General features: G+C 45.5%; 1 protein-coding gene across 3 annotated transcripts in view; it reads left to right on the top strand.

Moving 5' to 3' along the window:
• Positions 1-17,824, top strand: part of LOC143281220 (uncharacterized) — a 151,377-nt gene that overhangs the window by 122,230 nt on the left and 11,323 nt on the right. For all 3 annotated transcript variants that reach the window (XM_076586305.1, XM_076586307.1, XM_076586306.1), the window contains exons 3-5: positions 11,786-11,888; positions 15,610-15,750; positions 16,585-16,712. In XM_076586305.1, the coding sequence (XP_076442420.1) occupies positions 11,786-11,888; positions 15,610-15,750; positions 16,585-16,712 (372 nt within the window). The remainder of the gene's footprint in view (positions 1-11,785; positions 11,889-15,609; positions 15,751-16,584; positions 16,713-17,824) is intronic.

Below are 17,824 nucleotides of genomic sequence, written 5' to 3'. Positions count from 1 at the left end.
TCCACATCGTATGGAATGCAAATCAGTGCGGAGAAAACCAAACTGATGACTAACAACACCAACGGCATAACCATTGACATCAAAGTCAACGACGAAAAGCTTAAAACAGTCCACAGCTTCAAATATCTGGGAGCAATCGTGTCAGATGAAGGATCTAAACCAGAAGTACTCTCGAGAATTGCCCAAACAACAATGGCACTCAACAAGCTGAACACCATCTGGAACAACAAAAACATCGCTCTCAGCTCAAAAATCAGACTGATGCGTTCCCTGGTTATATCAATATTGCTCTACGCCTGCGAGACTTGGACCCTGACTGCGGACATCGAGAGAAGAATCCAAGCTGTCGAGATGAGATGCTTTCGTAGACTACTTGGCATCTCCTACAGAGACCACATCACTAACACGGAAGTGAAGAACAGAATCAAGCAAAGTATTGGACCTTACGAAGACCTTCTGTCCATAGTGAAAAAACGCAAACTTAGGTGGTATGGACACATCTCCCGATCATCTGGTCTTGCCAAAACGTTCCTGCAAGGCACCGTACAAGGAGGCAGAAGGAGAGGACGGCAGAAGAAGAGATGGGAAGACAACATCCGGGGGTGGACAGGCTTGACGCTCGGTGACGCCCTGAGGAAATCAGAAAACCGAGTGGAGAGGGGTGGTGGCCAGGTCAGCAGCGGTGGCCCAACGGTCTGAACCCAGACTACGGGAGAGGTGAAGGTGAGGTGAAGGTGATTTCTTGGACTGTGAGACGAAACAAATCATTACAGTTTCAGTAATCTGTGTGAACAGCAAATGGGATGTGAAACAGATCAGTGTCACAATCTAAGGATCCAAGTGATCACCAAAGCTTCACGTTTTCCGTGTGTTTCCAGTTTTCTTCCTTGGCCTGTTTAAGATCCTTGCTTGGAAGTGTCGCTATGTCGTCATCTTTTTTAATGTGGTCGTGCCTTCACTACTGGTGTATCCTTTCTTCTTCTCCCTCTTCTTCTTCGTCTACTACTACTACAACTACGCCTTCTTCTTTTTCTTCTTCTTGTCCTCTTCCTCTTCTTCTTCTTAGATGTTGTGTTCCGCTTCAAATCCAAAACGTTGGCACAGTTAGATTGAGCTCGTCATTCAGAACTCATTCTGCTGGGTTTACACCATCAGGCCATTGCACGCCACAAGTTGAGTAAAGTGGTCAGGGCGTGTGTATGTGTGTGTGGCAGCCAGGCTGGTCAGTTCTGTTTGGTGGGGACGAGTCTCAAAGGTTTCGCACAGACCAGAACCGATGTGGAAGCCTGACTGATAAATAATTCATTGTGAATGCTGGCTTCGCGAACAACACTAACGCCCGAGAACAACACCAGCTGACCACAAAGCCAGGGAATGATTTGACCTCAGGGACAGATTTGCCAACGGGTCGTTAACCCTTTTCTTTCTGGCTGTGGTTACCTTTGTGATCTTGTTGCCCGAGATCAGGAGAAAAGTCTGGGCAGTGTTGTTGTCCTTGGGTTTCTGAGCCCTTGACGTTTGGCACGAGTGCCAGACAAGCTGTTGTCCAGATTGCATAAGGCAGTCCACTTGTCCCGAAAGCGGTTGTTTGAGAAGTCGGGTATTCGACAGGTAGTAAATGCTTTCTGACCCAGCCTGTGCGCATTTTCTTTTGTCTATCTGTCTCTCTTTATGTCGATCTCTGTCTCTTTCTCTGTGTCTCTCTCATAGCCACAGAGAGAGAGAGAGACGCGCATATTCTATCACCACCAGCGCAACCACCTCCAGTTCATCTCCATTAGGGTGGAAATATTGTTCTTATCTGTGTGTGTGTGTGTGTGCAATGTTGCCAGAGGGTGTGGAACCATATCGTCTCCAGTTTGCTTTCTTCCTCCTTTCCGTGTCCTTGCGGCTGTTTAAGGAGACAGATACAGGCTGTAACTGTGTCATAGAACCAGGTCATCACTTCATCATCTTTGACAGCTTCCTTTGCCAGGCGAAGAAAAAATTCAGTCTGAGGATTGCTGCATCTGTTGTCTTTCTTTTGTTTGTTTGTTGCTAAATGTCACCTGGTCCTTCTGCGGTCGAGGAAAATGGGTGAATGGATGGTGGTGTCTGATAATATTCAGTCTGTTGAGCAGAGCTCCACATTGATTGGAGCTGAAAATCGAGAACCGTTTTGTATTTTAAACAATCGAGCATATGAGATTTGTATTGGTATTTTTGTACCATTAAGTAACTTGCTCTTTTATGTGTGATCGTGTCGGCCATTGTTGTTGTGAAAATAAATCGTCCATTCGTTATACTTATATATATATATATATATATATATATATATATATATTCAGGACGTACGTATTTTCCAGTGCCAGTTATGTATTATGTAATGTCATACACGTTTACTGCAAATGAGAATGCGAACAAAAATTAATAGTTAACTTTATTTGCATTTCAACAACAGTCGCATCGACATGGAGTGTAAGATTTGTATTTGAAAATGGTTTACGTTTACTTTCGAGGTAAGTATGGAACAACGAGGGGGGGGGGGGGGAACAAAAAAAAAAACAACTGTTGGCTGCTAGATCAAGGGCACGCGACCTCGAGCCACGGGGCATTGGGTCCCACCGTCCTGTTGTAAGCCGTAGACACTGGATATGAACTTTACTGCCCCGATGGCCGTGAAAGGCTGTGAGACATTTAACCTTCTTTTATTCTTAAGGTACAACAGGTAAGCAAAACTAAACAAAGTGCGCAGAAGCCAGGGTGTCAAACAGAGCGGGTGACGTGCAAGGCACGCCATACTGCTGACGCCCCAGCCACTCCTTACCACTCCCCCGGAGCCGTATCATGTGCTTCTGTCGAACGTGATGCTTATTTCTTGCACACCCGAGTCACGGCACGAAATGCAACGCCACTGAATTGCCTGCTGTTGTTGACATTCATCGGCTACAAGGCTTTATAAGGAAAGGAAGGGGGGGGATTAGTCGAGGGAAGGAGGTGTGTGACGATACTGGTGACCGTTTTTGTTTGTTTGTTTTGTTGTTGTTGTTTTTTTCTCCCCAAGTTTCATTTCAGGTGTGAGGGCAGATTATTGATTTGAATTAACCCGATTGGGTAGGAAACAGAGAAAGTAGGCCAGGGTGGTATCGGGTGTACGCCGATTGGTGCTCGTGTCTTTTCACTGTCACTGCTTTGATGGGTGGAAGGAAGGAAGGAAGGTTCCAACTGTGCGACTTTTCTGACATTTTGTTCTCAACTGCCAGTGATCGCTGTCGGGTATGATCGATCTGGAGACACACACACACACACACACACACACATGCACGCACGCACGCACGCACGTACCGTCTGCTTCCTTCCATGACGTGTTGGTTTACGTACCTTTCTGGAAGCCCGCCGGACCGCTGCATTGGAGAGCGAGGCGGCTCTGAGTTGTTTTTGTTGTTAAAAATGCAATCAACATATACGTTTGTTGTTGTTTTTTTATACATAAAAGTATTTCACGTGTGTGCTTAAAAGATTGTTATCATCAATTATTTTTTAGTGATGATAAATGTAAATAGGTATTTGACAAACACACCTTCCCATCCATCTCCCTTGCTCCACTTCCACCCACTCCCCAGTTACTCAGTACTGGGGAATGGTTGCATCTTGTGTCCTTTTTCTGTGTTTTTGTCTTGAAGCCGTTCATGCCATCGAGTCTGTACTGTTCACGGCAAGAGCTAAATCTGTGAAGCTTGGCGTTAAAAATGAAAAGAAAAAAAAAGAATTTAATGAAATAAAAACTTGCCAATTAGAACCATCCAATCTACATTTCAGTTGCTCTGTGTGAGCAGTATTCCGTGCGTTTAGATTTCCACAGAAATAATGTGGAGCAGTATGAATGATTTAATTTAGTTTGATTGATGGTTTCACATGGCGACTTGCAGTTTTCAGTTTTCCGCTGCACTGAACAGAAGAGCGGATAAATGTGAGAGGGAATAGAGAGGGGGAGGGGGAGACGTGTGTGTGTGGGGGGTCTGAGTGTGTGTGCGTGTGTGTGCGTTTCTGTGCGTACGTGCAGTCATTACGCGCGTGCATTGTGTAAGTGTCCACGTTGTATAAAACACGAATTGTCATAGGGAATGGAAAAGAAAGAAACGGCGACGATAAAAAGCTGCCAGGCTGCTGTAACGACGGTGATCAAGGCTGGCCTGGAACTAGTGATAATGGCTTTCGTCCTCGTCGCCACCACCATCATTATCACCATCATCTCTCCATCCACCCCACCATCTTCCCCCCCCCCTCCACACACACACACACACACACACACACACACACACCCTCCCCATGGTGATTGCACTGTAACACTGAGAGGAAACGTTGATCTGGCTGCCATGGAGACCAACTCCCGTTCGTGCCAGTCACGTTATAACAAGCGGGGTATGGAGAAAATCTCGGGTAGACGATCGATTTGGTTGTTTTTTTTTTCTTTGTCGTGTGGTCCTGCTGGTGGTGGTGGTGGTGGTGGTGGCGAGAGATGGACAGTGAATAAGAAGGTGCCGGAGTGCTGGAGCGCCACTGTTGAGTTCCGCTTGGTCGTGAAGAGACCAGAGGTCTTAGTCCCTCTTGTTGTTTCTTTGTGTAGAAAGCAAACACTGTGCCCTTCTACAGGGGCTTGGTGGAATATTCTCACTCCGTAGTACGGAAAGATCTATCCTTGCTTGTATTGATTGATTTTCACCGTGGATGCGTGAACGTTTGCTCCGGTCAGGTTTCCTTGGACACCAACATTGTGGGTACAGAAACTGGGGGAAGAGTGCGCGTGACCATCTTGCTGGTGTTAGGTGTCCAGTCTTCACGTTCTTCCTTTCAGACGAAGCTTCGTGCCCAGCTGTCCCATTGTCTGGACTCAACATTGACGAGGTTTTTTTGGGTTTTTGTTTTGGCGTGCAGAGCCATCGTGCACTGTTTAACAAACCTTTCAGCGTCGTCTCGCACGTTGGTTTACTCTCAACTGTTCATCATCAACTGCACAAACACGTGCGCGCCTTTCTGTTGTGTATGCCTTTTCAGAAATCATCGCAGACACCAAACCTTGACAGTTTGTTGTGGGGATTTTTTTTTTTTTTTTTTTTTTTTTTTTTTTTAAGGGCGGGTTTGTGGGTTGAGGTTGACGGGTTTCAGTGTTCCCAGCGGGCACACGGTACAAACTTCTTGCCTTGCCGTGGTAGAAGATCTACATTGCTGTTGACAGGATTGTTAGTCGTCGTTGTTGTTGGTGGTGGTGGTGGTGTTTTCTGCCGGTGGTGGTGGTGTTGAGGTCAGAAGACGATGTCGAGCGTGCACAAGGCGGAGTTGAGGCGCGGGGTGGGGCCGGTGTCCTCCAGATCCCTTTCGGGCTGCGACCGTCTGGGAGACCTGTACCTGGCCGTCAGCCACTTTCAGCGGAGGAAGGAGGTCCGGACTGTGAGTGTGGGAGGCGGAGGGGTGAGGGGAGGAGGGGGGGGGGAAGTTGGAAGGGGGGGGGAGAGGAAGCGTCCTCAGAACTTCGGGCTGTCTGTGTCATGTCACGTTTGAAAGATTGTTGGAAGATGATGATTTCTTGTTATTGTTGAACAATGTATTACAATTTTGCTTCGGGGCCCCCGTTAGACATTTACTTTAATTTTCTTCATTTTTATTCTCTCCCCCCCCCCCCCCAAGTTTGCAGTTTCCATTCGAATGAGTTCTCGTTCCTTTCTGTTTTCGTCGAAAGTTACACAGTGTAAATAGACGTTAGATTGAAGAAACACACATCTGAGAATAATATGAATATTTATTTTCCATCGTTGGAAAGAGAAAGAGACCTCATTCCTCTCCCCACCCCTATCACTCTCTGCACTAAGTCCCCTTCACCCCACACCCTAACTCCCATCGAAAAGTGCATTGAAAATGACTGGTACATGGTTAGTATGCTACGTTTGAGCTGTTGAATTGCGAAGCAATAGGTAACTCTCACAAAAATCAAATCATATACCCGCTCTTTTATTTGGGTATGTAAAAGAAAGAGGCTGCTGTTTAAACAAAAGGTTTATAAGTCCTATGTACAGACTGCAGGTGAATGCGTACAATATCGTTCAGTATATCTGACCTGTACTGTGGGAAACGAAGTAACCTGGACGTTCATTTTACCGCTTTCAGATCCTACCCGCCCACGCGGCCCACTTGTGCCCCCAATTTAGTTGTTTTTCTCTTTTGGCACGAGTTATAAAATTGTGTTTATTTGGAGTCCCATTGCAACGTTCCTTTCATTTGCAACAGTCCAAATGATTTGCTCTTTCTTGTTTGGGATTTTTTTTTGGGGGGGGGGGGGGGGGGGGGGAAGGAGTGGGGCAATGAATGGGCGAGAAAGAGAAGACAATACCGTCTAAAATTACAATAATTGTGAGTGGACATTCATTAAAAGAGAGAACAGGCGGTAGGTACGCGTACTGATGATGGGTTACAGATACAGATATGGACTATATTATTTAACTGTAATAATCTCGAAATTATTCCATTATCGTAAAAGCGTGTATGTACGTATGTGTGCGTCTGTACGAGCAAGATGGCCGTGGTATGTGTGTCCACTGTGTGACTGACTCACACTCCACAGTAAGTCCGACGAACTGTTCACATAAAATGTCATCGTTGTCGCTGGACGGGAAATTGATGACAGCTTCCACTTGACATGTAGGTCATCTGACCAACTTACAGCAACACAAATGTGTGGTCAGACCAGGAAAGAGGCGTACCCTTGGCTTGACCGCACATGATTTATTAGGTCAGCACAAGAACAAAAAAATTGCTCTGCAGCCAGTGAGTTAATTACGCAACCCCAGTAAAGGAGCGAGAAAGGCTTTGTTTTGGTTGTGTCATTCCGTCATTTCTCTCTCTCTCCCTCTCTCTCTCTCTCACACACACACACACACTTTGTGAAGAATCTTTTGGGCCCCGCATAAAATGACTGCTCACCAGACTCCTCCAGGTCTGTCGGTTGTGTCAAACCACGGGTTTCTGCATTCTACTACTATGAAAATGGGAATCAGTTAACATGTCGAGCTCAGTATTGGTCCTCTGAGCAGTTCCAAAGTCTTCCTGGTTCAGGGTGAAATGATGCAGTCTCACCATAAGTAAGACACCCCACTCCATATCTGTATTCCATTGGTCCGCATCTTTTTCTTTTCCACGCGTGTTTATATGTGCGTGCGTGCGTGCGCGCGCACGTGTGTGTGTGTGTGTATTATTGTGTACTTTGCGTTACAGTAAAGCATTTTGAGAGGTTTGAAAGTTCTGTACAAATGGAGAAAGCGAGAGGTTGGTCATTATATTGAAACATTGTTATGATATGTGAAAAATAATTACGAGTTGTTGTACAAAAACTACCATCGGCTACAACCCTTGAGGGTAACACGTGCATGTACATTCGTGAATAAAACATAACTCATGTCACATGTACCTACATTGCTATCCCTCCCCAGCCCCTTTTACATACAAACGTTGCGTAAGAATAGTCTATAACCCCCGGCCTGTGTCCGAAGTATCTGTGTAGTCATCTCAGCTTTTTGAAATGAGGGAAAGAGAGGGAGCGGTGTGGGGGTGGAGATGATTTTCTTCAGGACTTAACTAAATAACCATGTCAAACATTTTGTTTTTTTATTCTCTTCGCCCCCCCCCCCCAAAAAAAAAAAGAGTCAAAACAACCATACGAGTGAATTGCGAATCGAGGGCAGTCAGGCCAAACCTTGATCCTCCCTCACTCCCCCTGAAGTATTTGAACTATTGATGAGGGAGCAGGGCTCGTGCCCTGCGTGCCTCCCCTGTCACACTGACCCCTCTGCCCTTGGTGGTGACGTGTGATGAGGTGGTGCTGTCGTCACAGCCTCACTCATGCGTGTCGCGTGGCGGGACCCGCCGACATCCCCGTGCCATTCACCTGCCCGTCTTCACTCGCCAGTGCACCGAGGCTGGTGAGGGCTGATCGCTGCAACAACTGTGCACATCATGTTGTTGTTTTGATATGAAGAATTACCTGAGAAATCTAATTAACAGTGATATATGTATGGCTTTCAGTCCTTTATCCTCACCCGAAGAAGCTGAATTTCAAAGAAAAATTGTAAATATAGGAGTTTTATAAGACATGAAAAGGCTGTTTTAAAGTACTGTCATAACAGTAGGAGAAAATGAGCTGCACCTGGATATGGGAAGGACAAGAGAAGGATTTTTATGGTCTCGTGACTTTATTATAAAGTTGTAAGCCATTAAAGAACACCTGAGTAATCTTTGTTCAGGGAGTCGGTGGAGAAGAGTTGTCAACATGACTCGTTGAAGGTAAAGTCAACTTTGGGAGCGAAGGGTGGGGATCGGGGCTGGTGGAGTGGGGTTGGTTGAGTGCACTGATATGTATTCTATTTTTAGATCAGTGGGTTGAGTGGTTGGTTTGGGGCGGAGAGTGCCATATGTCGTAAAAATGTCTGTTTTGGGGTGTGTTGTTTTGTTGTTGTTTTTCCCCAAGCGTCATATTTCTTCTATTATTTTTAATGGTTATTCATAATCAGTCCGTATTTATTTGTTGGCTGTATTTTGTTATTTTAGTTTTTGCGTGTACTGTTTAGTTCTTTATGAAGACGATAGCCGTGATCATTATGCTGCCAGTTCGAGTGCAGAACGTTTCGCTTGGAAGAGCCAGAACTTTTGCAACACCTCGCACGCGTGAAAACGTACGATAATCGTGCAGACGTCACGCACGCTCGCACACACACACACAATATACCCTTCATTCGCACGCAGCACGCACGCCCCCTCCCTACCTACCTTCCGTCCTCTTCATTCACAGCCTGTGCAGACATACATAACACAATCACTTCCAAAGTTCAGAACATCAGACACGCTTCAGTTACCGAGATCACGATTTGAAAAGGGGGCCGGGGGGTGGGGTGGGGGGTGAAAGCAAGCAAGGGTAGAGAGGTAAACAACTCATGAATGGCTTCGTGCTTGGGGCTGAATTGGGGGGGACCCTGTCCCGTGCCGCCGTGAATAATTGGCAACGTCGTCGTCATGATGAGCTGTCATGTACATATTGTCAGCCGCGCAAAACACTATGCGCACTAAAGCCATCAGGAGGGGGTGAGCCCCTTTCGTCATCAATCCATCGTTGTCAGGGGTGTTCAGAACTGATGAGTCTTTCGATCAATTGCGAAAAAACTCCGAGGAGTAGGATTAACAAGGGCAGTGTGGGGAAAGTGAGTTCATTCAGCAAGCGGAGGTCGTCGTCTCGTGGACGTGGCAGGATCCAGACAGCGTGTGGTTGTGTGAAAGACAGTGGTGATATCACAATGCCTCGGTGCGTGATACGTTGGCAGAAGTGCCGTGCAACGGGATGTCCGTGCTCCAAATTGGTGTGTACTTTGTTTGGGTTTGTCCGCCATTGACCACACCCCCCCTTGTCTATAGTTCGTTTCGAAAAAGACTCACATCATCCCCTTTGTGTCGCTCATTAATGCCTTCATGTTGCGTGCATGGTTTATTGCAAAAATGACATGTCAGGATTTGTTTTCTCAGTTGGGCCCAGGAAAAAGATCGAGTCAAGTTGTGGATTAAGTGACAATGGATGCTTTTGAATTCGCCCCCGGAGCTTTAATAGAATTTGAATTCTGGGCAATATCCACATTTTTCCCCATGTGTTCTTTCCATTGTTTCGTTCCAAAGACGAAAAAAGTTGTAAATTGGTTTAAATAACATTGTAATATAAAACTATACATTTCTTCCACTCGCGAATGACATTTTTTTTTAAAAAGGCCAAAAGAGTGAAGGGGAAGAAATATATTAGAGTATGATGATGATTATTACAATTTTACCAATTAACAATATTGTCCGTCATAAACGGACGAGTGTAGGGGAAGAAATGTGGATATTGCTGATATCTTTCTCTCTCTCTCACACACACACACACACAGAGAGAAACAAACAAAAAAAAATCAATCTGTCAGAGGTGTAATCTTCTCCGTCTCTCTCTCATATATATATATATATATATATATATATATATTTGGTTGATTTGGTTATATATATATATATATATATATATATATATATATATATGCTTCAATTCACAAACAGTTCACTTGTTTTTGGTTGATATTTTTTTTATTATCTTTATTAGCTTTTCTCAGAAGTTCGTAAAAACAAATCCCTATACAACAGGAAAGTGGAATGGGTTTCGGGCATTCCTACATGGTTTTACTTCTACTCAGGCTCAAATCTGGCGCACTGATCGATTCGGACGTCCTCGCAAATCTTCAAAACTGCATATTTTTGCTTTAATCAAGAAATTATAGCTGACGAAAACTTGGAAGCGGCGATTGCTGCCGTCGATTGGTTTTAGGAAGCAATCACTTGGGTTGGCATAAGGTCTCAAGAGTGCATGGAAACCCGAAGTTATAGTGATTGTGGCATCGGATCTGCGCAGGCCGGTTTTATTTTTCACCAGAGGTCCAAATCTAGGGAGGCAGAGTGATACTTTTTTTCTTGTTTTCTCTCTCAAGTTTCGTTCTTCAACCGGCCTTGCCAGCATCATGCCTTTAAGCTTTCCGCGCTACAGCAGATGCGGAACTCATTTGGTTCCATGCATAGCTTCTATATTCCCATTTAAAAAGAAAAGAAAAGAAAAGCCTTTGTCCAGTTGGGTTGTGTGTGTGGTTGTTGTGTGTGTATCCCCGTGTTTTGGGACTTGACGTCGCCATGCTATAACGACGACATCGAATACTGCCATAATACTCGAATTCGTTCGCTTAAAATATGAAAGCTAATTTGAATCCGTGTGTGTGTTATTAAAGACGGGGAGATAATGTTTTGCGCCCACGCGACGTTTCAATTCCGTTTTATTTCTGTTTAATCCCCAGCGGAAAGATGAATACGTTAGGCACGTGCGTGACGTTCATTATTATTACCCAGTGCCGGAAGGCGTATGACTCAGCGTACATCTGCACAGCGGAATAAACAACTTGTTTGGTTTTTTTCCTGGCTTTGTCGGGGGATGTTAAATAATCCCGATATCAACCAAATCCCTCTTCTCTGGCCAGTCGCACACGTTCTTTGTTTACTTTTATTTTCCTTTTAGCCTTTCATTCCCTCCACCTTCTATCATGGACGTATCAGGTTTGTAAGGCGGGCCTCCATACTGCGGCACTAACTCTGTAACATTATTGACGGTGCAACCAGCCATTGGTGTGCGTTTTATCCGAGAAGGTCCGATTCACCTATCTTTCGTTTTGTGGCCCACCCTTGATGGTCCTCTTGGAAGTTCGACTCCTTGTCCTGTTTGTGTCACACACACGTGCAAAATTATGTTGGCGATCTGAACATGGAAAACAAAACGGAAAACAAAGTTGAAAATTGAAATCGTCCGTTCCCCTCACGTCTTCCACACCTCTGGTGTTCATTAGTGGGTCTGGTTCACTGCATGCTTTGCGCAGATCTTTGTAGGAATTGGTGGGGTGTTAATATAAGTATCAAATACCTTCCGTAAGTCAATTAAACGAACCCTCCCTCCCCCACCAACACACACACACACACACATACACACACACATACACATTTGCAAAACAAATCGTACTGAGAACATAAATTCTTTATTTTTCAGTGTTGCCAAGATTCCCAGCATGAATGCGTCGTGTGAGAGCAAGCAAGCGAGCAATAACTTTCACACGTTTCATATTTGTTTTTACATTCGCCTTCTCTCCCCGACCCCCCGAAACAGGGGGTAGGAGATGGTTTCGTCTAAGACCCATGTCTGTGTGTGTTGCAGCAAAGTTCATGGAAGAAGATCCGCAGCATCATCCGCTGGTCGCCGTTCATCCAGGTGTTCAAGAAGCATCGTTACCCATGGATACAGCTGGCTGGCCATCAAGGTATAGTAGCTGTGTGTGTGTGTGTGTGTGGACGTGCCTCTCTACGCCCAACTCTATAACCCCATGCCTCTCTACACCCTCTTCACCCTACCCCATGCCTCTCTACACCCTACTCTACCCCATGCCTCTCTACACCCTACTCTACCCCATGCCTCTACACCCTACTCTATTCCCCATGCCTCTCTACACCCTAATATACCCCATGCCTCTACACCCTACTCTATTCCCCATGCCTCTCTACACCCTAATATACCCCATGCCTCTTCACCCTACTCCCCATGCCTCTCTACACCCTCCTCTATCCCATGCCTCTCTACAACCTACACTACCCCATGCCTCTTCACCCTACAGTTCCCCATGCCTCTCTTCACCCTACTCTACCCCATGCCTCTTCACCCTACTCTACCCCATGCCTCTCTTCACCCTACTCTACTCCTGCCTCTTCACCCTACTCTACTACTCTCTCTTCACCCTACTCTACCTCTCTACACCCTACTCTACCCCATGCCTCTCTGCACCCTACTTACCCCATGCCTCTTCACCCTACTCTACACCCTACTCTACACTCTACACTACCCCATGCCTCTTCACCCTACTCTACTACTCTCTCTTCACCCTACTCTACCCCACCCCATGCCTCTCTACACCCTACTCTACCCCATGCCTCTCTACACCCTACTCTACCCCATGCCTCTTCACCCTACTCTACCTCTCTACACCCTACACTACCCCATGCCTCTCTTCACCCCACTCTACACCCTACACTACCCCATGCCTCTCTTCACCCTACACTACCTCATGCCTCTCTACACCCTACACGGCTGTGCCGCTTAACTTCCAGCAGAGCTATTTAGTTTCAGAGTTCAGTGAGCGGTCAGGAGCACGGCTGCTGACCTAGATTCCTCTGGGATGGGAGGGGGGGGGGGGGGGGGGGAGCGCGCGCCGCGCTCTTTGTGCCTATGTTTCCAGCAGAGAAAGGTGTATTGTTTAAGTGATTTTCATTTAATCATATTCGTGCACACCGGTTTTTGTTTGCTGTCATTTTTGTGTACATGATTCCAGTGAATGTGAACTTTAAGTGTGTTGTGTGATTTACCAGACACTGTCCGAGTGTTTGTGTTACATCCAGTTATTTGACCTAAGTGTGTGTGTGTGAGTGCCGACAAAAATGGAATCTGGTGCGGTAGTGGCAGCATTGCTGACTGGGCAACACACCTTCAGTGAACACTTGAGATGTTTGGATAATATGTGTCGTGTGTGTGGTGAGCGGGTTCTCAGAAGAGATAAAGATAAGGGGTTGAATGCAAGACTTTGTGCCAAGTATTCTTCTGAACTGTTTCGTTTTTTCGGTCTAGATGTTTCGAATGATGAAGAGGGCAAACATCCCACATGCATTTGTATCAAGTGCTACAAAAAAATGAACAAGGGGGGGAGGCAACACACGCAGTCGTCAATTCACTCAAAAGAAAGTATTAGGGATGCAGTCACAAGATGACAAACTACGTGTCATCATGCAAGAGCACATGACTATTGTCTCCCCCATGCGTCAGCAAGTCGTACCCCAAGCAGGAGAATCACGGCACAAATCAAAAAGTAAAGAATAAAGAAATTTTCAGCCCTGTTCTTTTCTCCACCCTGAATCCCTCCCTCCCGCACACACACATTGTAAGGAAAAAACAAGAAAAGAAAAAAAATGTTTGAGTTTAGTCAGTGTCACACTTCAACTGAGTGGATTACCAACTACAAACAAGGAGTTCATACGGATTTATAAGTTCAGGTAGGAATGGATTTTATTATTTAGAACTTACAAATGCATGTCAGTACGTTACATTGTGATCGTTTACTAAAAGCATGGTATCGTCAAGGTGTATCTTTTAGACTGACCAAATGCATGTCGCAAGCAAAGGCACACATACTGACACGCAAAACATCTAGTCGGCGAAAATCTCTCCCCCCCTCTCTGTGTGCGTCTCTCTCTCTCTCTCTCTCTCTCTCTCTCTGCGTCTGTCTCTCTCCCTCTCTCTCTGTGCCTCTCCCCTTTCTCTCTCCGTACACGTTCCTCTGTTTCTCAGTATGTCTGTCCCTGCATATATATGTCTGCCTGTCCGTCTCTCTTCCCGTGATGTTGAGAGAAGTGTGAAACTTAAGTGGCTGGCAGCAGTTCTCAGTGGAGCTGATCGTTAAATACTGATACTAATTCCGGGGCGGTCTGCCACCTCTAGGTAACGTATCGGCTATATTTTCCTTCCAGTTGTATCGTGGAGACATGCATGTATATCATGATACAAGTTTTATCTCCAAGTAAAACGATGTACACACACAACACGGAGTTGAAATTGAACTACGTTCCGTGTGTGTTCCTCAGTTCGAACAGAATGTTCGTGTGCTCGCTAACTTTTGGACCGCTTGTACACTGCCTGTAGGAAATTAAACCTGCTCATGTTTGGTATCGTTAAATTTGTCAGAAAATCACACATCCATTCACACCCATAGCGCCCTTCTTGTTGCATTCTGACATAGAGTATTATTTTTTAAATGCACATAACCCTGTTTCTGACAGTTTATCAGCAGCAGCGAAGCTGTTCACAGCTGTACACACTGCCCGTGTAACATGCGCTCCGCAAAGAATAGCGCGAAGTTAGTGGTGCGCCAGAGCGCTGCCCCATATACTGCCTGCCTGTCTGTCCAGGCTATCACCTTTCCAACGTTTCGCGCTCGCTCGCTGTTCATCCCTCTCCCCTCCGCTTCGCGCCAAAACTAAAAGGGCTGCCTTGTGCCGCCGTGCCTACACTACCCCATGCCTCTCTTCACCCCACTCTACACCCTACACTACCCCATGCCTCTCTTCACCCCACTCTACACCCTACACTACCCCATGCCTCTCTTCACCCTACTCTACTCCTCTCTCTTCACCTTACTCTACCTCTCTACACCCTACTCTACCCCATGCCTCTCTACACCCCACTCTACACCCTACACTACCCCATGCCTCTCTTCACCCTACTCTACTCCTCTCTCTTCACCCTACTCTACCTCTCTACACCCTACTCTACCCCATGCCTCTCTTCACCCTACTCTACACTCTACCCCATGCCTCTTCACCCTACTCTACTATTCTCTCTACTCCCTACTCTACCCCATGCCTCTCTGCACCCTACTCTACCCCCATGTCTCTTCACCTTACTGTATACCCCATGCCTGTCTTCCTCTGCTGTTCTCCAAAAAACATACCCCAGCACACTACCCCATGCCTACTCTACCCAATTGAAACCCATGCCCCTACACCTTGCCCCCCCCCCCCCCCCCTACTCTACCCTCAGCCATTTGTACACCCTTCTTTTTTCCTTCTACCCAGATAGAAAAGGGAAGGGGGAAGAGAAGTGGGGACAGAGGGAAAAGAAGAAAGATGCTCTTAATTAATCCCGGTCCTGTCCTCCCTCTGCCCTTCCCTGTTACATGTCTGACTTAACTAACAATACATATGTGCGGCCAACTTAGCCCTTGCATGTGAATAACAGTATATGTGTGTGTGTAATGGCCCTCACCTGTGAATAACAGTATATGTGTGTGTATGGTGTGGCCCTTTCCTGTGAATAACACAGTATGAGTGTGTATGTGTGTTGTGGTCCTTTTCTGTGAATTACCATGTGTGTGTTGTATGTTTGTAGCATGGCTCTTTCCCGTGAATAATACACTACATGCGTGGTGGTGTGCCCTGCAGGCAACTTCCAGGCAGGGGAGGCGGGGTCGGTGCTGAAGAAGCTGGACAACCGAGAACACCAGAGCTTTCAGCGCCTCATGCACGACCGGCTGCAGCCCTACGTGCCAGAGTTCAGAGGAGTGGTGGAGAAAAATGGGGAGCGTATCCTTTTGTAGGGGGGCATGTTGTCTGAAAGAGGTTACAGTAGTGAGGTAGTAGTCTGAAAGAGGTTACACTACAGGAATGAGGTATACAGTCTGAAAGATTATTTTCAGCTGTGATACCAGTCTGAAAGAGGTTATTATAAGACTGAGATAGCAGAGAGAGGTTTCAGGAGTGAGGTAGTAGTCTGAAAAAGATAAGTAGTGAGATGCCAGTTCAAAAGACAATTACGGCAATGGATTGCTAGTTCAAAACATTTCATCACAGGAACAACATAGAGGTCTGAAAAAGATTGCCACTGGAATGAGGTAGTGGTTGAATGATTGTCACTGGAAGGAGACAGTGTCTGAAAGAGATTGTCATAGAAATGAGATAGTGGTCTGAAAGAGGCGTTGTTGGAATGAGGTGGTGGTCTGAAAGAGATTGTCGTTGGAATGAGGTAGTGGTCTGAAAGAGATTGTCGCTGGAATGAGGTAGTGGTCTGAAAGAGATTGTCGTTGGAATGAGGTAGTGGTCTGAAAGAGATTGTCGCTGGAATGAGGTAGTGGTCTGAAAGAGATTGTCATTGGAATGAGGTAGTGGTCTGAAAGAGATTGTCGTTGGAATGAGGTAGTGGTCTGAAAGAGATTGTCGTTGGAATGAGGTAGTGGTCTGAAAGAGATTGTCGTTGGAATGAGGTAGTGGTCTGGAAGAGACTGTCGTTGGAATGAGGTAGTGGTCTGAAAGAGACTGTCGTTGGAATGAGGTAGTAGTCTGAAAGATATGATAAACAACATAGCAGTGACAAAGAGAGGTGTGACAGTCTGGCCATTGGTCTCCTTGACGGGTGTTCAGGTTACGTCCAGCTGCAGGACCTACTGTGTGAGTTTAACTCTCCCTGTGTGATGGACATCAAGATGGGCATCAGGACCTACCTGGAGGAGGAGCTCACCAAGGCCAGGAAGAAACCCACCTTGAGAAAGGTGTGTGTGTGTCACCTGTCTTCTTGCTTCCTGCAGGCAAACACATTCTCTTCACATTTTGTATAAAATTCATTCAATCTTGCAGTGTTCAACATTAGAACTTTTGATGCTTATTACAGAATGTAGACCCCTTATTTACCATCACTGATGTAAACATTTTGATAAACGTAGTTGTGTTGTGGACAACAACAATGAATTGATGCCAACATTTTGATAAACTTAGCTAGTTATGTTCTGGATTACATTGCTGTCTAAAATCCTGAATTTTGCGTACGTGCATGATATGTGTTTGTACCCTTTGGCATACTCACAATTAGCCACACTTCAGTCCAGGAATGTGTAGGCCGTCTTCATAAAGACCTATTTGTAGAGCTGCCACTCATGCCAATATAATCAAAAAAGACCAAGACGACAGCTTGTCTAAGACGTTTTCATGAACCACTTATAAACTTGTCTGTGACCCATTTCTGTGCTAACTTCTCTTTTTACTAACAACATCAGCCTATGTGATGAAAAATCGTCTAGTCCTTACCTCCCTGCAACAGACATTTAAATTGTAAAAAACACAAAAATACAGGAATTTATTCAAAAGCTAGCATCTACAGTGCACCAAAATGATCTCATACACGGGGAATTTTAATGTAATAAGACATCCAACTCACATTGTTTTAATGCTGCTTGTTTGTGCTTCTGACTGCTTGTAGGTGGAATGTACAGGGAAATTCCTTTGTCAGTAGTATGACGTCAAATCAATGGAGGGGAGGGGGGGGCTACAGGCACATCTTGGATCATATGAATGCCCCGGGCAGTTGACACGGCTGGTGACAATTTGATCAAGTGCAGAATATTCATGAACCTTACCTGCCTTTCTTCTGAACTGCCTCTTACCAGCACAACAAATTATATTACACGGCGAAGGGGAAAGCCTGTGGCATGGTGGCCAGACAGATTGAGCAACCACAAGACCTGTTAACATTCCTATAAATTTTGTTTGTTAAAATCAAAATCACTGCAGGGGATTCAGTGGAGGTCTGTGTTTAACACATCAAATTATGTGTGTGTGTGTATGTATATATATATATATATATATATATATATATATGTGTGTGTGT

This window comes from Babylonia areolata, chromosome 4, assembly GCF_041734735.1.
Source record: "Babylonia areolata isolate BAREFJ2019XMU chromosome 4, ASM4173473v1, whole genome shotgun sequence".
In the NCBI taxonomy this organism is placed as follows: Eukaryota; Metazoa; Mollusca; class Gastropoda; order Neogastropoda; family Buccinidae; genus Babylonia; species Babylonia areolata.
The sequence above is the reverse complement of the archived record's forward strand: the minus strand, read 5'-3'. Positions and strand labels throughout refer to the sequence as shown.